The sequence below is a fragment of the Anabrus simplex genome, chromosome 10 (assembly GCF_040414725.1).
Source record: "Anabrus simplex isolate iqAnaSimp1 chromosome 10, ASM4041472v1, whole genome shotgun sequence".
Lineage (NCBI taxonomy): Eukaryota > Metazoa > Arthropoda > Insecta > Orthoptera > Tettigoniidae > Anabrus > Anabrus simplex.
In genome coordinates, this window is record NC_090274.1 from 53,936,500 (window position 1) to 53,957,483 (window position 20,984).

At 39.1% G+C, this 20,984-nt stretch overlaps 1 protein-coding gene across 1 annotated transcript in view; it reads right to left on the reverse strand.

The window, feature by feature from the left end:
* The window catches only part of rdgB (retinal degeneration B), a 689,086-nt gene that overhangs the window by 62,782 nt on the left and 605,320 nt on the right, over positions 1 to 20,984 (reverse strand). Inside the window, exon 26 of the mRNA XM_067154865.2 lies at positions 13,768 to 14,042. Within this exon, the coding sequence (XP_067010966.1) occupies positions 13,768 to 14,042 (275 nt within the window). The remainder of the gene's footprint in view (positions 1 to 13,767; positions 14,043 to 20,984) is intronic.

Consider the following 20,984-nt stretch of genomic DNA (forward strand, 5'->3'; position numbering starts at 1 on the left):
ATTTGGTAAACTATCCATACACACTTCTATCCCTCATATCAGGATTTAAATCATCTTTGGTCAACAAGGTAAAATCTAGATATATGAAGAGATATTAAGCTGATAACCGATGTATATCACAAGTTAAATGATAAGGTTTCTAAAACAACAAAAAAGAAAGACTATTTTTTCAACAATATTTAAATCTGGCTTGACTGACTGAATTTAATGATTTATCAATGTTTCATCAAAAACATTTAAAAAAAGAAATCCCACCTAATCTATTCTGCCTAAAATTTTCTGCAGAATGCAGAAGACCAGAAGTGGCAAAATAAAAAACAAGTAAGTTCACTCTTCAACCAGGGCTACAACAGCATGCTTGATAACCATGACTGGAATAGTTTGGCCAGGTTTTGAGAATGGAGTCAATAAGAATGCCCAAGGTTTACTTTGAAAGAAAGATTACCAGGAAAAGACTAAGGTGGACCTAGAGATGATGGCTAGGTGAAGCAGATAGAAAAAGACCAGGTCAAGAGGAGTCCAAATTGGGAGAAGGTACTCAAAAAAGAAGTGGTAGCACGATAGAAGTTTATGGAGGAGGCTTGTTCAATCCCACACCTAACTGGCTGGAGGAGATGATGATGATGATGATGATGATGATGATGATGATGATGATGATGATGATTTCTGGGGGATTAGAACTACCCTATATCATCTTGGGTCTTAGCTGACAGTCTGAAGTTTGTTCTTTCTATCACTACTCAATTTACCAGGTGAAAATTGCCACTCGGGTCCCAATGTTGTTCAAATCCTACCTGTACAGGTGAAAAGCCGAAAGGTAAGCCACCCAGGCTAAATAACATTTCCCTAATCAATTCTGAACAGTTTCCATTAGACTGAGCAGGCTGTGATAACAGATATAGCTGGAAGATACAACATGATGTCAAGACGGTGAAAAAGATATGAAATGATGCATTTCTCGCAGAAAGAACTCGGCAGAAGCTTAGGGCGGCTTCTGCTTGGGCTCCGTCCTCCTGGACATGTCAAAACTGTGCCAAGGATTGTCACTCCAGAATAGGACTTTATAGTCATTCCCAATATTGTAAATGAACCAGCATGCAACACCTTCATCTTTCGAGGGTGGACAGCTGCCTACCACTGGATACTGTTTTATGATCAACATTTTGCTGTAGAAAATAACTTCCACTATAACAAAATATAATGAGGATTGTCAAATACTTTAATGAATATTGAAGAAATTAGTCAAAAGTCAATTTATTATGATAATCTCAGTAATTTTTCTTGACTTTTAACTCTGCCACCTCAATGTCTACCTCATATCAAAGAACAATGGTATGGATTCAAGGAGGAAAAAAAATTAAGATTACAAAACAAATGACAATTATTCTGTTCAGCTATTTATCTGCGATGTCTTGTCTCAGCCGTTTCTTCAGTCCGCTACCAAACACTTCTTCCTCTTCATTCAGTGCTTGAATTACTGTACCGTGATTAAACGAAGATCATGTCCACAGGACAATCACCAATGATGATGACGATTTTATTAGTTATAATTAGAAAAATATTTAGGAAGTAAATAAGACAGAGTTGTAATGTGTCATTTACAAGTTACAAAATTAATCAGAGATTATTAACAGTCAGATGAAAAAACTTTTAATATGTACATAAGGTGTCTTAAAATTCTGTGTTATTCAAAATTGTAGGATGTTGACAGTCTAAAAATAAACTTCTTTTCCAGAGACGTCATAAGATGAGAACATAAGTATGAAGGATGAGTTCTCCACCTAATCAATACTTTATTTTACATAGTGTCAATATTATTTACACGTGTGTGCTTGAACTATCAATACGGACTTTGTGGTTTCATCTTTGTGATATACGAAGGCTATTTTTAATTAAAGACCGTTTGTCAATTAAATGAGAACAGCTACATATTATTGGTCAATTCCCTTTTTATGCCTTTTGGTATACAATCTCCACATAACTTCATGCTTTCTTCAAACATTCGTCATAGCATGGAACAAGTTTTTGTAGACCTTCATTGTACAATTCTACTGCCTGTGAGGAAAACCTTTTCTGAATCATTTTTGGTTCACTGCCGGTGTGAAAATGCTCACAGGGATTTTTCAGATGCAGAAAGAGGTAGTCACCAAGTGCTGTTCAAACACATGTATTCATCCAGTCTTTCGGCTAGCAGCAGTTCAATCACCTTCCTTCAAGCCCCAACCTTGTGCTTAGGGACACTTCTTTCCTCATAACTCAGCGAAAAGTTTTCACGTTGACAAAGAAGTGAAAATGATGATTCAGAAATAGGTTTTTCTTGCTGGCAGTAGATGTCTATGGTATTATGTTGAAAAGTAGCTGAGGGTATGCAGAATGAAATAAAAAAGGAATTAACCAATAATATGTACTGGTTCTAATTTTATAGAAAAAAAAAAGAATAACCCTCATAGATGACAGATAATCATACCATTTATAACTACCTGATAAACTGACGTCTATTCTGCTATTGGGTTGCTAATGGGAAGGCAACAATCGGGAAACAAATACACACACAAAAGGTAAACCTAATCAGAGGTCAAGAAATAATAATTTAAAAAGGGGACAAACTCTCTGACTTCACACATTGTTGTTGTAGATTGCCTCTTCCTTTTTTGTTCCAAGATCTAATTTTTCATTCCACAACAAACTTGTTCCCAATATAGTTTTTCTGTTTTGTGTATATTCTTGTACATTTTACTGCTTTCTTCTCTTTGTTACTCATTTTCTCTTTTGTTGTCTTGCTGTTACATCCACATTTCCTGGCACAAAAGTTAAGGGGGGACTGCAAGAAAGAATCAGTGTCCAATTTTGTATACATTGTTCCTATACAATGCAATACAATATTTCTTGTCTTAATCTTTCTCCAATGCTCACTTTTTGTAGTTCTGTTGAGTTAGGAAAAGAGAAAAGCAGCATTTACATCAATTTGAATTCAATGTTACCATTTAAACTTGTTGTAAAATGCAGATAAACTCTTTGTATATTAATGAGCCAAGAAATCTCTATGATAATGTATTCCTTTATGGTAGTGCTCTATTTAAGAATATTTTTAGAAATTAACCAGAAATATCAGAATTTATATGATTTTAAAAAATATGGTTCATAGGCAATGGTTTACAAGAAAAGAATATTAAATTTTAGCACCACATAGGACTTGCATATCATGGCCAACTGCTATTAGTATTAGGATTTACGAGGTCCTCAGTGTTAAAATTTCAGCATCTAGTTGAAAACCATACACAATTTTTCTGTTTAAAATAATACATTTAGCAAAGTAGATAACTGATCTGTCAGATTTTTGGATATTTGTCTATAAGCATTTTTCCTAAGATTACAGATATCAGTACAGAAATAGCTGTTGCTGAATTTGAAATACTGTAATCAGTACAGAAAATAGATTAATAAAAATGTTGATCATCTACTGAATTCTATTCAGATTCTTGTCTGCTTCAGAACTGATGATAATCTATGTGTAAGGTTTCCACTTCAAGATGTCCACATCAATTCTGAAATGGGAAAACTGACAGACATACATTTAAACCCAATTTTGTATTTACAATTAATTAAAAAAATGGGTTATCTGGTACCGATTATTTCATATGATAGATGAACTGATAGGGAACATGAGACATAAGAGTTACTTTACCATTTTTCAATTAGTTGAGGCAAAGTGAAGTGGACCGACTCACCAGTGACTTTCGTAGGCATCACTCCTCCAAGAGTTTTCAACTAATTTCAATAAGTCAGGTGCTGACTCAACACTCTGATAGCGCAAATGTGCAACTAATGATCCAAGTTAAAGAGAGAAAAATTACTGTATTTGTTTTTTAGAAAGTATTCCTTATTAAGGAATTGAGTAACCTGATATGGACAACTCAAGGTGTAGAATGGTGGAGTAAGAATTGTGTGAGCAACGAGATCACAATAATTGTTTTGTAACTGTTGATGTGGAAAACCCATTGGAGCTCAACTGTTTGTATAATCTTCTCCTCACAATTTCATCCATAACCATTATGAATCACAGTGGTGACAGTGTTGTAGACCAGTTTCTTTCTGAAACCACTCTGTTCTTCCCTTCATGTGTCTGGGCACTGCTGCAATAATTTTTGTACATTGTTTGCACATATTCTATCATTTATTTTCCAAATCCTTTCTGTTGAATTACTTTCCATACCTTTGCTTTGGGTACATTATCATAAGCCTTTTCTAAATCTTCTGTATTTGCAATGCTTTTCATTAATGGCTCATACAGAAGATGGGATCTAGTGTTGAACTTCCATTGCAAATGCCATATTATTGTTTTTGTAATTGTCCTTGTACCTTTCTACTCATTCTCTTTAACCTTTCACATAGTTTTGTTACCTGAGATATGAGTCTGATTCCTTGATTACTATCACACATCTTCTTAAATGAGTGACTCAAGACACAAAGCGCCATCACGGCTCATTTCGACATTTTCAGTGTAGTGAGTAAAAAAAAGTGTGTTCCATCTATGCCCCTTACGATTAACAATCTTACTGTTTCTGTAATGTGCTGCCACCAGTGAGCAAGTCTGGCACTATAAAGGCGACTGTGATGTGTGAGCCATACACGACTAATTGCTGGGATGGTGGTGATTTTACACGAGAGCTTATCGGTATTCAACTTATCTACTGTTAGCTACGATGACAGGACATATCAGACAGAAGAAAATACCTTTACTAATGAATCAGGTACTGTGTAGAGATGAGAAGAATGCAAGAATGAAGAAAGTGGCCTGCAAGCACGAACTTCCTGTTCTGCTCAGACAGATCGGCTCTTATCTGCTACACGAAAATATTGACTCACACTTTGCAGTTTGCTGGATTACAACTGACAAGAGCGAAGAGCTGCCAGTAGAAGATAATACAACGTCGCCTGGGTATTAGCGGAGTTGCTATGGTAACCATTGCGTCACTGGTTCTGCTGGTGAAAACCCCTTTGCACCGTGCCTCACCAGGCATCTGCATTCTTTTGATCTCTCAACAATGTGCCCAATGTCTTTACACCAGAAAACTGGTCGACAGTCATTGCATCAGCAAAAAAAGAAGAAACCTCATTTCCACGTCACTCACATGGACAGCAGCATGTTCTATTCCTGCAAACAACTCCAAAATGAGATGACTAACAGGAAAACATCTATTGCAAGACAAAATGTGCCGAGGTTCTAGATTCAACACTTTGTTCTTCATAAAGACAGTAGTGACAGTTGATCTGAATAAGAGAAGAGTTGGTCAGCCAAGTAGATTTAGGGGCACAACCCCACTCTTGTATCCTCAAGAGCACAGGATAATGACTGCAAAAAAAGACTGACCTATTGGAGCTGTTGAAGTATATCCCTCCCATTCATCATAAGTTCTACAGAAATCTGGCAACAGTGGAGGCAACAGGAGATCAGGATGAAGAGGGCATATTATAGTTTAATTTTTTTTGATAGTGTATGTGTAATTATCCAAAGAGCAAACAGAATCTTCCCATTGTTTTTACTCCCTAAACATGCAGACTATCAGAGCGCATGTTATAGTTATTCCTTTGAGGGCATAATTTGTAGAGTACCAATATGCATACTAGCGTAAGAGTAACTTAGGAATACTTTTCATTATAAAAGTGGATACTTTTCCCATTGACCAGATGCTTCAATAAATGACTGTAAAAGCAGCTATAATTTTAAATCCCTTGTTTACTTTATCATTCATTTACTCAAAATGTCACCTCTAGCACGATGTATCCAAATATAGGTATTATTACCCCTTTACTCCAATCATTTTGTACTCATTGGCTGAATGGTCAGCGTTGAGGCCTTCGGTTCAGAAGGTCCCGGGTTCGATTCCCAGTCGGGTCAGGGATTTTAATCGCATGTGATTAATTCTATCTGGCCCGGGGACTGGCTGTTTGTGTTTGTCCCAATACTTTACTCTTCATATTCGTATAACACGCTACACTACCTACCACCACAGAAACACGCAATAGTAATTAAGTTAACTAATTACATCCATCCATATAAGGTTGGCGTCAGGAAGGGCACCCGACCGTAAAAAAACAGGGCCAAATCCATATGTGTGAAATGTTTGCGCCTGCGACCCCACAGATGTGGGAAAAAGTGGTGGAAGAAGGAGGAGAATAATAATAATAATAATAATAATAAGACGACGACAGATTTTGGACAGATTTTTCTTTTCAACTAATTTCAACGGTACTTCGTGCCAGTGATGAAGGCTAGCCAGAGCTGAGACTGTCACCATTCAAATGCTACTTGTGGGAGTCTTTGGTGGAGATAAAAAATGAGCATAATTTGGGCATCAAGACCAAATTCAGAGCTATTCATATAAAATGACTGGTTTTAAAAATAGCTTATCTTTGTTCATACTGCACAGATTCTCGCGTGTTTGTTTTTAAATGACACTGGAACTACTGGAGTTTAAATTCTATAAAGTACCCAAGTGATGTCACCACAGCCTACAGTTTTTTTTTTCCCCCCCCGCCCCATTTCGATTGTTGTTACTGTTACAGAGTGTTGTGAAAATCCTGTACACACTGGCTGAGCGTGTGTTTTTGGTGAAAACTCCATCAAAGCTATTCAAAATCTTCGGACTTTGGACTGGGAAGCCTTGGAAGTAAGGAAACGAGCTATTTTGACTAAACAGAATGTTTCAAGCTGTCATTGGAGAAAGGGCTTGGAATGACATTAGTGGTCAAATAAGTTTAAATGGAGTTTTTAAAAGTAGTAAAAAAATCATAAAATGAAGACAGAGTTGGAACAGAAGAGGACAAATTGGGACAAGGATTTGTTTATAGGAACAGAAATTAAGGATTGGAATAATTTATCAAGGGAGGTGTTTGATAAATTTCCAATTTCTTTGAAATCATTTAAGAACAAACTAGGTAGATAGGGAATCTGCCACCTGAACAACAGCCCTGAATGTAGATCAGTGGTGATTGATTCAAAAGAAATTTCAAAGAGAATATGGTGCACGCAATCCTTTAAAGAGAGACAAAATCTGGTCTCAAATAGGAAGTTGGAAACAACAGGATCACTGGTAAGTGATACTGGCAAGCATCACATGACTCGTATGCAAAATGGAGAGGACAATGTCTGGGCCTGTCTAGAGCAGTCTCATAAATCATAACATCATTTATCTCAGGAAACAAGTTACTCCTAGACCATGTCAGAGAGTGGCAAAAGTAGTGAAACTTCAGCCTTATAGGATTACTACTGTTCATACATTGCAAGAGCCAGATAAGGATGATGATGATGATGATGATGATGATCAATCAATCAATACTGATCTGCATTTAGGGCAGTCGCCCAGGTGGCAGATTCCCTATCTGTTGCTTTCCTAGCCTTTTCCGAAATGATTTCAAAGAAATTGGAAATTTATTGAACATCTCCCTTGGTAAGTTATTCCAATCCCTAACTCCCCTTCCTATAAATGAATATTTGCCCCAGTTTGTCCTCTTGAATTCCAACTTTATCTTCATATTGTGATCTTTCCTACTTTTATAAACACCATTCAAACCTATTCGTCTACTAATGTCATTCCACGCCATCTCTCCGCTGACAGCTCGGAACATACCACTTAGTCGAGCAGCTCTTCTTCTTTCTCTCAATTCTTCCCAACCCAAACATTGCAACATTTTTGTAACGCTACTCTTTTGTCGGAAATCACCCAGAACAAATCGAGCTGCTTTTCTTTGGATTTTTTCCAGTTCTTGAATCAGGTAATCCTCGTGAGGGTCCCATACACTGGAACCATACTCTAGTTGGGGTCTTACCAGAGACTTATATGCACTCTCCTTTACATCCTTACTACAACCCCTGAACACCCTCATAACCATGTGCAGAGATCGGTACCCTTTATTTACAATCCCATTTATGTGATTACCCCAGTGAAGATCTTTCCTTATATTAACACCTAGATACTTACAATGATCCCCAAAAGGAACTTTCACCCCATCAGTGCAGTAATTAAAACTGAGAGGACTTTTCCTATTTGTGAAACTCACAACCTGACTTTTAGCCCCGTTTATCAACATACCATTGTCTGCTGTCCATCTCACAACATTTTCGAGGTCACGTTGCAGTTGCTCACAATCTTGTAACTTATTTATCACTCTATAGAGAATAACATCATCCGCAAAAAGCCTTACCTCTGATTCCACTCCTTTACTCATATCATTTATATATATAAGAAAACATAAAGGTCCGATAACACTGCCCTGAGGAACTCCCCTCTCAACTATTACAGGGTCAGACAAAGCTTCACCTACTATAACTCTCTCAGATCTATTTTCTAGAAATATAGCAACCCATGATGATGTTGACAATGTCTGTCTTAGAAAAAATGATGACAGAATGGAAAATCAAACTCAAAGAAAAAGATATTCAGAGAATGAGAACTGGATAGCTTTTGCAGATGATTTAGCTATTCTATCAGACAATACAGGCAATGCAACAGAACAAATCAACATTTTGAAAGAGACAGCAGAAAAAACAAGGCTACAAATTACCTTTGTGGAATTTACGACAAACATCCCTGACTAAATGTCTCACGCTCCAGGACACTGTCCTTGAGGTGATAGAGGTGGGATCCTTCGCTGAGTCTGAGGGAAAAACCTACCCTGGTTGGTAAATGGATAAAGAAAGAGAGAAAGAAACAAACAAACAAAAGAAGGAAAGGAAAGTATGAAAAATTCTTGGTCCATAGAAAAATGGAGGAAGAAGAGGAGAACGTTATTTGAAAAGTGAAAAGCTTTCAGACAGTATTAGAAAAAGCAGATTTACATTTTATGGCCATTTGGGACTCCAGGGAGGGTAACAAAGAGAATAAGTCCCAAAACACAAATCTGATGGTTCATCAAAGTTAAAACAGGATATGACTGAACTGGGTATCACATGAAGAAAGATAATAGAGTAATTTTCAGAAAAATTAAGAGGAAAAAAGGAGGGAACATAATGAAAGAATGAAGACATGCTGCGAAGACACGAAGGCAAGGAGAGGAAGAAAATCATAAAGTTACTGTACTTCACATGGTCCACAACTGGCCAAGATTGAGGAAATACTACTAGTACAAAAGAAATTTGTTCAGATCTTTAACGATTGGGACAAAGAAGAACGGAGTGGAAATAGACTGCTTAGCTTTCTTTTGCAGATCATACAGCAATAATATTAATGAACGTTTTGAAACTGCTACAGAAGATATTAATATGCTGAAAGCAGTAGCAGAACAAATAGACTTGCGTATATCATTTGAAAAGACTGAAGTATTATCAAAAATCAAAAAGAACACAACCCAACTAAACACCAAATATGGAACAATACAATATGTGGGCAAGTTTAAATACCATGGTGAATGGATCCAATCAAACGGATTAAATAATAAAGCCTTAGAAGCTAGAGCAAATAAAATGGAGGTAGCTTTCCAAACCACCCAAAAAACATATATAACAAAAGGTGCTTTCCTATAAATACCAAAATTTTATTAATCATTACAACACTGTCGTCAAGCCAGTATCTCTCAATGCATCAGAATGCCTTATTCTCTCTCAGAGATGTGTGCAGAGAGAAACATTCTTCAAAACAAATTTGGCCCAAACAACAAAAGCAGTGTCTACATAAGAAAATTAGATAAGAAATCTACTCAAAGAGAGAAGATCACGGATACAATGCGCAAATGCAGAGCTCTCTTCTATGGTCACCTACGATAAATGGACGACTCTTGATGGACAAAACGCATTTTTAACAATTTTGACTCAAAACCTAAAACAACAATTCAAAAAAGACCTCAAAGAAATGGGCCTATGACCAGATAACGCACACAAACAAGATCTTTTCAGAACAAGCATCGTGACTTTTGGGATGAGAAATGGACAAGCGGTGCCAAGTGGTCGGATGAACGCCGTGCTCGACACAGTGATTTAATGAAAACTTACTGGATCAAACAAACATTGAATAAATGCCAGAATGTATAACGTAACTTATCATAGTCCCTAGTTGGCCAATTAGTGAATAATAAATAAATGAATAATAATAATAATAATAATAATAATAATGTCGTCAGAGATCTCCCAGAAGTCAAACCCCTCGTCTACGCTGTGGGAGATGGGCAACGTCATCAAGTAGGGAATAGCCTGTGGGAGTGAAGTACAGTGGAGATCGCGAGTCCCCCAAAACCGCTATGGTAGCTGTGAAGGCCCCAAGGAATCCTGAAAAAGATGGCAGCTAATGGGGCTCTGGTGAAGTCACGACAGGCCTAGCAAGTTGGTGATGGATATGAGTCACTTTCAAGAAAATAAGGAAGAGCGAGCCGGACAGATCTAACAGACGACGGTCCAGGCGAGGAACAAGATTACAAATTGGAACACTGAATATACAAACAATGACTGGAAAAGTAGAAGAGGTTGTAGACATGATGGAAAGAAGAAAACTGGATGTATTAGGGCTGGCAGAGACTAAATGGAAGGGGGACGGGGGGGAGGTAAGAGAGGGCTGCACAATGGTTTTTGGTTGTACTGGATAGGAAATGATGAAGGAAAGCAAAATGGAGTAGGAGTGGTAGTAAGAAATGGACTGAAAGAGGATGTAAAAGGGGTGAATGACAGGTTGATTAAAGTCAAAATAACGGTCAAAGGAAAAACCTGGGAAACTGTACAAGTATATGCTCCACAAGTGGGATGCACGCAAAAGGATAAAGATGACTTTGAGGAAGAATTGGACAGACCGTTGAATGGCCAAAATAACATAGTAAAGGGGGACTTGAATGCCCATGTAGGCATGGAAAGGAAGGAACATGAGAACATGCTTGGAGCGGAAGGATGGGGAAATAGAAATAAGGAAGGGAAAAGGCTAATGGATCTGTGGAAAAGAAATGGGATGATGGTCGGAAACTTGTGGTTCAAGCAGTGAGAATGCTATAAGATAACCTGGCACAACAGAGACTGGTCTAAGAAATCCATTGTGGATTACATGATCTACGACTGAGAAATGAAGGGGAATGTTCCAGATGTAAGGGTAATACCATCAGAGGCCCTAGATAGTGACCACAGACAGAGAAAAATGAAGAAAAGAAGAGGACAGAGAAGCAAGAAAGACGTATGAAAAAATGGAAACTGAAGGAGAAGAAAACCAAGGAAGAATACCAGGTAAAAAATAAGATTGAATTTATCAACAGATGATACAGAAACAGGAGAGGAGGAATGGGAAAGGTTCAAGAGGACATTAGTAAGAACTGCAGAGAAAGTTTGTTGTGGAAGAACTAGTACCAGGAAAAGATTCAACGAAAACCCATGGTGGAAAGGCAGGTTCAAAGTGGCAGTTGGGGAGAAGAATAAAGCTTTTAGAGTGTGGTTTCAACAGAGGACAGCAGAGACAACACAGGAATATAAGAAGTTTGTAACAGAGGAGACGAAAAAATGGATGGAAAAGTGGTCAAACATGATGGAAAAAGATAGCAAAGGAAATAAAAAAGTACTGTATGGAATGATCAAGAGTAAGAGGAAAGGCATGAGGGAAGATGTTATAACGATAGATAAAAATGGAAATGAAGTGCAGGAGAAAGAGAAACTCAAAGGAATTTGGAAGGAGTATTTTGAAGATTTACTAAACCAGAAGGATGCATTGAGGAGGAAAGTAGATGCAAGGAAGGAGGGAGAAACACTGAAAAAAGAAAAAAAAAAACATGGAGAGAAGTGGAGGTAGCACTGGACAAGACGACAGGAGGGAAAGCCCCAGGTTTAGATGAAGCGAGTGTGGAGATGGTAAAGGCAACAGGGGAGGTAGGGAAACAGTGGCTTTATCATGTGTTGAAAGTAATATGGAAGGAGAGGAAGACCCCTGAAGACTGAAAGAAGGGGAATAGGAAAGAACTACAGGGGAGTCACATTGATATGTCACTGTGCAAAGATGTTTGAGAAGATCCTGGAGAATAGAATCAGAAAGAGGGTGGCAGAGAAGTTAAGAGAAGAGCAGTATGGCTTCAGATCAGGAAGGTCCACAGTAGACCTTATATTCGCAGTAAGACAGTTACAAGAGCATCATTATGAGTGGGGTAAAGATCTACTGATGGCCTTCTTGGACTTTGAGAAAGCATATGATTATGTGTGCAGAAACAAGGTATGGAAAACCTTACAGATAAAAGGTGTCTAGAAGCAGACGATAGAAAGAGTGAGGGAGATGTACTATGGGAGTATCAGTTGTGTGAACGTAGGAGGAGAAAGAACAGACTGGTTTGAAAAAAAAAAAAGTGGATTAAGACAAGGAAATGCTCTTCATTGTAGTAATGGGCGAGCTAATGACAAAAGTGGCAAGGAAAACTGGGGAAGTTAAAATGAAAGTGATAATGTTTGCAGATGACTTGTTAATCTGGGAAAAAAAGGAAGAGGATATTCAGGAACAGTTAGATGCATGGGAAGTGAAGGTGAAACAGTATGGAATAAATTTAATGCCAAAAAGAGCGAGATAGTGATCACAACTAGAAAGAAAGAAATACCTATGAGAGGGATAATGCCTGGGGAGGAACAGCTTAGGAAGGTAGAGAGTTTCAAGTACCTGGGAAGTATCATAGAGGAAAGTGGACGAAATGATAAGGAAATAATCAAGCATGGAAGACAAGCAGGAGCATTCCTGAAAAGTATCAGAAGCCTGGTTTGGAGCAAGGATGTCCCTCAGAGAAGCAAAAGAGTGATATACAGGATGTACTATGTACCTATTCTGACGTATGCAGCAGAAACTTGGGTAATGAGGAAGAGAGCGACGACTAGGATACATGCAAGTGAAATGAAATTTCTGAGAAGCAGGATAGAAGTGACAAGCATGGATAAGATGAGAAACGAGAAGGTTAGAAATATAGTTTAAAAAAAGACCCAGTACGGAACAGCATAGAGGCATCTAGACTTTGATGGTATGGACACATGAAGAGAATGACAGAGGAAAGGATACTGAGGAGGATGCAGAAATGGAGATAACAGGAAAACAACCAAGAGAAAGACCAAGAGACAGATGGATAAAAGGAGTGGAGAGGACTGGGCAAGAGTGACGAGGGAGATGTGGTGGAAAGACAAGAGGAGATGTAGACGCTTATGTTCCAAGCAGACCCAGCCAACAACTGTAAACTGCAAATGATGATGATGATGATGATGATGATGATGATGATGAATGTCATCAGAATTCTGCTTCTATTCGGGCATCAGATGGCGTAATTTGCTTGCTAAATTTTCATTCCATAACATCAAATACATAACAAGAATCTCTTATTTTTAAATAGAAGACACCAGTACTACAATAGGGAATGGAGTTGTACTTTTGGACTATAGTTGCAAATACTGGCAATTGTTGATGAAATGTTAATTCCCTCAAACTTGGTGATTAAAACATTCAAGATATATATTTCTCATTATATAATGTTTATGTGAATATATGTAACAGTGAATACAGTAAACAAAATGGTGTGGAAAATTCTTATTTATAAAAGAGATTTTAGATCTAATTCATTACTCGAGTACCTGGCAATGTATTATTATAGATTTCCTCTTCCATTAAATATTCTCAGAAAAACATATTAAAACAAAACTGTAATTAAATTTATAGAAATTGAAATAAGAGAGGTTTCAAGAAAACTAATGGTACACAACTGAAGGAGGCAAGACAAGATAGTAGACTAAACATATCTAATTGTATTACTCTAAAACATGACTCCTCCCATGACTTAGAATACCTGCGTCTTCTCAGAGAAGCATTCTGTCCCGGCAGACCGAAGTAGCCTCGCGGTATCACCATCCTCGCATTGCCCTGCGCGGGGCGTGAGCCACCGTGAGCCAGGAGCATGGTGAGGTGAGCGGCGTAGCCATCGGCAAGTACCGTCGCCAGGGAATGGTGCTTCTTGGAAACTTTTCCCACAATGAAGATCTGTTTGGGCTTCAGACCGATGGATGTGTACACACTGATGTCCTTGCTGCTTCCATATGCAACATGAATCAGTACTCCATGTTCCTACAGGGAAAAGGAAATAGCACATGTTGAATCCAGAAAGAAATATTTTGTTCGAACTGCAAGAATCAAAAAGTAAATACAGTAGAAGCCCAACATAATGTGGTCCAATATACTGTGGATTTGGATTTAACAGGGTGAAGAGTATCTTCGCCCAAATAAATACAGTAATTTTTTATTTACGTACTTGCCTCCCAATGGAGGTAGCCCCAAAGGATCCACAATGCAGTAATAATAAATACTAAAATGATAATTACAATATTAAAAATATAAGAATATTATATAAATGCAGTGAAATGTCGTTAGTACATTCCTCATCAACATGTTTTTCCGTTTAACATGTCGTAAACTCGAAGTTCTGGCTCTCATCGACATCATCATCATTTACAGTTCCAGTTTCCCGGGTACTGCTGGCGAGCCTCTTCCATGCTCTCTTATTGAGATACGTTCTGTTGTTAATGACATCCTCCAGTGTCCTTCCCCGATCTGCAATGTCCATCTTTACGATGTCCATCCAGCGGGTTCTTGGTCTTCCCACCATCTGTTTCCCTGCCACATGTCGCTCCAAGTTAACATATGCTGTCCTTGTTTTTTGCTCCATCCTCATTACATGCCCAAACTACCTCAGTCTGGACATGTTGACCCGATCTAACATCATCATCATCATCATCATCATCATCATCATCATCATCATAATCGGTTTGGCCTTCCAGCGAGCCGGGTAGGGTGTTTGAAAACGAGCATCTTCCAAAGTTACCTATTCAAAAACATTTCGTTGTCCAAGACAGATTCCCAATTCCATCCTCTTCTCTCCATTTCTTCCCTCAGTTGGTCCATCCATCTTTTTCTTGGTCTTCCAGCTGGTCTTCTACCTGTTATTCTCTTTTCCAAATAAGCACATGGTAACCTTGTGCTATTCATTCGTTTAACATGCCCAAACCATTTAAGTCTAGATGACCTAAGTCTTTCCTCCATCGATTCATTTAGACCTAGGTTAGATCGGATCTCATCATTTTTCACATGATCAAGTCGGGTCTTTTGGAGGGCAGTTCTAAGAAATTTCATTTCACAGGCTTGAATCCTACTTTAAACCTTTGATGTTAGTGTGCAGGTTTCCAGAGAATATGTAAGGATAGGAATGAAATATGACTTGTACAGGGTCATTTTTGTTCTTTGTGGGACTTTCTGATCCCATAGTAGGTGTCTAACGATGCTGTAAAAGTTAGAGCCTTTGGTTACTCTGTTTGTTATATCTCTCTCAGCTCTGTTATTACTAGCGATTACGCTTCCTAAATAACTGAATTCGTGTACTACTTCAACTTGGTGGTCCTGTATTTTTATGTTGCATTCTGTATAATGTCTGCTGATTTTTAATGCTACTGTTTTTGATGGGTTCAATTTCATTCCATAGTCATCAAACTTCTTACACCATGCATTCAGATTATTTTGCACTCCCTCCTCTGTTTCATTCGATATTGCCACATCGTCTGCAAACACCAGAGCCTGAAGATCTTTATTACCTTTTCCTTTTAGTTCCTTTAAAATGGTATCCATAACTGCTATGAATAGAAGTGGTGACGATCTAACAATGATGTAATAATCCCAGCTTCCTTCCTAACCACATCATTCCTCAGCTTGTCCAGTTTGGATTTTTGAATTGTGGACATAAGGAACTTCATCTTGGATGCGTGCAACCTTGATAAGTCTTCCTTAGTGAAGGTGCAGATTTCAATACCATAGGTTAAGATTGGTATGAAGTACTGATTGAACATCACCAGCTTTGTTGGTACTTTGGGATCCCAGAGGTGTGTTTGAACTTGCTGGTAACAGTGAGAGCTCTTCTGCACTTTATTTGCCACCTCCTTTGTGGCTGGTGCATCTCAAGATATTACACTGCCAAGGTATGTAAAGCTTTCCACACTTTCTAGTGGATGGTTTCCTAGCATGATGTTCGCTGGTCATCCCTCTCTGTTTATTGCCATCATTACTGTTTTGAGTTTGCTTATCCTGAAATTGAACTTCTGGAACTTAACCTTCCATTCATCGAGTCTCGACTGTACTTCTTCCTCAGTTTCTCCCCAGATCATAACATCAGCAAAGGCCATTGCATTTAGTCCACCAGAGGTCTTCTTGATGTTCTTCATTATGTCATCCATGAAGCTGATAAACAATAATGGGGGTAGTGCACTGCCTTGCTGGATTCCACTTTCGGTCTTGAACCAGGATGAATGTCTGTCACCCAATCGCACACAGCTGACAGAGTTCTCATACAGCTTCTGAACTTTTCTCACTAGTCCCTCTGGCACGTTCCTTTTCCTTAGGCATTCCCATATCTTCTCTCTTGCAGTGCTGTCACATTCCTTCTCAATGTCAAGGAAAACCATAAACAGATCTTTGCCTTTCAAATCTATTAAATCTATATACAAAAATACCTCGCTTATCGCGTCACAAATTTTTGCTATTACCGCTTAGTATGTTCACATTTTTTCTAGACCTGAAAATGTTACTGTATTTGTCATCCCTTCTGAAAGAAACATGACTTCCAACTAGGGTAAGAGCCATCACAACAGTTGTGTGATTGTGGGAAAAGGCCTTCCTGAACTTCAAAGGAGAGCAAGCTGTTAGCCTAACGAATGTTCAGTTTTGCTTTCTGGTTAGCAGAGAGATTGCTGAATAGCAGAGTGAGCCTGTTTGTGCTTGTATTTTGCATTCCATTAAGAATGTAGAAATGTCAATGAATATTGAATTTTCACGACCGCATTGTAATCGAAACAGACTTTCAACGTATTCGGTCGTTTTACGTACATGTAGTACTTGTTGAAGAGATGTAAAGTACAGAACAAAAATGGCCAGCCGGACACCGGGAGGTTGTGGGTTCGGATCCCACTGGTGCCCGGCTGGCCATTTTTATTCTGTACTTAACATCTCTTCAACACGTACTACATGTACGTAACACGACCTAATACGTTGAAAGTCTGTTTCGATTATAATGTAGAAATGTATTCTGTGTTGAGTGGTACAGTGAAGTGTAGCTAATATTTGTTGCGTGATACGGTATCCTATATCCGGATTAGGAACATCTTTGCGTGAAATTGACTAGCGTCGTGCATATTTGTCTCGTGATAGCCTAGTTACGGATATGGAAAGTGTTTTGAAGTTCTTTAATAATGAAGACAAAATTAAAATCTGTCAGAAAGTGGACTGCCATAAGCGCACAGAGGTCGCGAATATTGAAGCTTGCACCTTTGAGTTTCGACTCGATCGCTCAAGTTGGTTGAAGTTTTGTTTGATTCAAAATGGCGGCCAAAGTCATTCCTCGCAGTTGCGCATGGTTGAGTGTAACCTCCAATTCATCGTCTAAGAGTGTGACCAGAAAATAATGTTTAACCTTTTAAGTGCTGAGTTACCAGTTGACTGTTTGGTACCTCAGTGCTGAGTTTTTCATTCGTATGTAAAAAATTTTGTAGAAGCCTCAATTTTTAACTTATCAATGGGGTAATTAGCTTAAAATGTTTATAAATGTTGGTTGTTTATAAATCTAAATACAAATGGAAAATCCTACACTTATGTTCAATATCATTTTGAGAGAAAACAAAATTACACTTATGTGCCCATGCATGCATTATCTTTATACAAAGTAAAGAGCCCAAAATATTATTATTTCCTAAAATTTGCAGGCAACTAATACATGTAACTTCTTAGAAGTATATAAGTTGATATTTTTTTTTTATTTTTTTTTTGCTAGGGGCTTTACGTCGCACCGACAGAGATAGGTCTTATGGCGACGATGGGATAGGAAAGGCCTAGGAGTTGGAAGGAAGCGGCCGTGGCCTTAATTAAGGTACAGCCCCAGCATTTGCCTCGTGTGAAAATGGGAAACCACGGAAAACCATCTTCAGGGCTGCCGATAGTGGGATTCGAACCTACTATCTCCCGGATGCAAGCTCACAGCCGCGCGCCTCTACGCGCACGGCCAACTCGCCCGGTAAGTTGATATTTTAAAATACTTTCCAAACCTGGAATGTGGTGATAGTTAAATGTTTTCTACTGGTTGTTTGTGATGCCGATTTGTGCAGCTATCTGCCCCAACTCCACTGCCAAAAAAAATTCCTAAAAAATCAATGATTTTTGGGTTGTGATCAAACACTTCTTGGCCCTCAGGGCCTGTCACAGTTACTTGAAACTCTGGTGAAGAAAAGTAATCCATCCACCATGAAATTAGTGATAAAATAGCTTTTGTACACACCGTGTTTTTCTTCTTTCATTTAGAAGGAGGCTCTGTTTCTCTCTCATATACAATATTTTCGGCACTCTCTCTATCACTCTCACTTTCAAAATCACTTAACAATTCCTTAAAATGATTATCTCCATCATCACTTTCCGCTGTGGTTAATAACTGAAAGATTCTGTGATCCGAAATAACATAACTGTAAGAGCAACTAAATTGTTGTTCCGCCATGTTTGTTTACGTCACAGATGAACTCCACAGACGTCTACAAGAAGCTCTGTAAGTTACTTCGCGAAGCTATAATCTCTGATCAGTTAGTTCTACATAATGCCCAACAGATGGCAGAACATGTCAGAGATCAAATTCGCACTCAAAAGTGAACCGGGAAACTCAAAAAATTTAAAATTCTCATGCACCGTCTATAGACGGGCGTAGCACTGGTGGACCGGCCACGTCAGCCCGTCTATAGGCGGGTGTAGCACTCATCGGGTTAATAACCCACTGCTCCGAAATAAAAGTCTCCTACTAATATTTGTTTTAGAAGGAGTGTGATCTGCAATATTACTTTGATATTTTTGTTGGCTCCTGTGTACATGTTTTCAAATTTATTGTCTGGTGTTTTTCCCATGTTTTAGTTTACCAGTCCTCATTATTTTATAATCCCCAGCGGAAAAGGTTTTCATATTTGTTCTCTCATGTTTTTCACACCTTTTAATACTTTCCTCTCATCTTTAGAAATGGTAGATAGGCCTATATTTTTCACTGTACCCACGGATACATGACGTAAAATGCCGTTATGTTGGAAAAATCTTATCTGGTGTTTCCATATCCCTGTTGGATAGCTTTTATTCGTACATTCATTAGTACATTTTCTCGCTTAATGTCTTAACAAGGTTTCACTGTACTGTATACTGTTAAACAACATTTAGAGGTGTGGATTAAGATGGTGATTGAGAATTTGACAATTCTTCTTTAGAACTATGGTTACTATCTCATCTCATACAGAAGTTGGAATGTTATTTAGTTCTTCTTCCAGGTTGAACCGTGTTGTTGTTTTCTGTACATTACGTACAGTTTGCCAACGTTTCAAATACATTGCAGTATTCTCCTTGATTCGAGGTAATCTGTCTAATAAAGCTGCCTGCGTAGTGTTGAACGAGCCTTTGCCATCGTTGTTTGTCCAGGAATGCCTCCTCTCTCACCACTGACACCCAGTTCCCTCCTCTTCTCTCCACATCGTCTCTCAAACTCTAATATTCGGAAAAAGTGAGAGATATACGGAGTCGTGGCATCTATTTTTTTTCTCGCGAACAGGAGACAACATGGAAAATCTAAGGTAAGCATTTGGAAATGTACGGTATGTACTTGCGTATGATGCCACTAGATGGTGTATGTAAACAACAGTGGGGGTCTAAGCATGCCCCCAAGTTCAGTGTGTGAGTGAAAGCATCACAAAATGGAAGTCAACAAGCAGGAGCAACGATCGTATATTAAAACAGCAGTTCTCCGCGGCAGAAATACACGCCAATGCCATGCAGAGCTGCGGGAAGCATTAGGTGTGTGACTATGATCTAATCCCCAAAGTCAAGAAGCTACTACGTGGACAACGGTTTGCTAACAAAGAGGACATCGTAACAGCATTTGAGAGAGAGGTGTCACACATCAGCGATACACATGCAGCGAATGGTAATGTAATGGTTATAGCGTCCGCCATGCCAACTCGCTACGTGCCGGAGGCGTCACCATATCGGCCCCAACCCCCTTACGCTCGAGCGCGCCAATCACGAGCAACACTTAAGCGTTAGGCCGGCCTTTTCGCCTCCGTCCGCGGTCCCACAGCAGAGGACGACGGACATTACTCGACTATCGATCTGGAGTCTTCCATCTCGCAAGGTTCCTGGATACGTCTAACATCCGGCCTGTTCCAGAAGGGTCGGCACAGCTATATAAGAGAGGAGTGACTTGCCTGGAGTGAGTGAGAGTTAGACAGAGTGAGTGAGTGAGTGAGTGAGTGAGTGAGTGAGTGAGTGAGTGAGTGAGTGAGAGCGAGCAAGAATGAGTTCACTGGTGTGAGTTAGCGAAGAGCGCAGTCAGTGATAGCCTGGGCTGAGATGTCAGCGTGATGGAGTATCTACCTGTTGGAGCTGAGGACTCGTTCCTGTTTCCCTGATGTCGTGTGTGTGAGTCTCTTGGAGCTGGCTGCTGGAGAAGAACCTTGGGTGTTCTGGAGCAGCGCGGCACTGGGTGTGACGAGTGTGACTGAGAGGCTGAGAGAGTGTACTGTAAATAATCGATGTGTGTGTGTGTGTGTGTGTGTGTGTGTGTGTGTGTGTGTGTGTGTCATTGTAGATGGGACATGAGAAACTAAGAGAGAGAGAGAGAGAGAGAGAGAGAGAGAGAGAGAGAGAGAGCGCAAACCGTGTAAGTGTGCAACCGTGTACTTGTGTAAGTTGTAAGCTCGGCTATCGTGTGTGTGTGTGTGTGTGTGTGTGTGTGTGTGTGTGTGTGTGTGTGTGTGTGTGTGTAAATCTGCAATTGTAGTGCTTAGTTAAAAAAATCTTAGAAACAGGACGCTACCAGGTTCTGTATGCATTTATTCATTTATTTACCCAGCCAACATATTACAGTATTCAGCACCTGCCCCACCTTTGCAAACGCATAGTGGAAACCCTGGGTGATTATTTTAAAGGTCTGTAACCAGTGGAGACCTGTCCTTT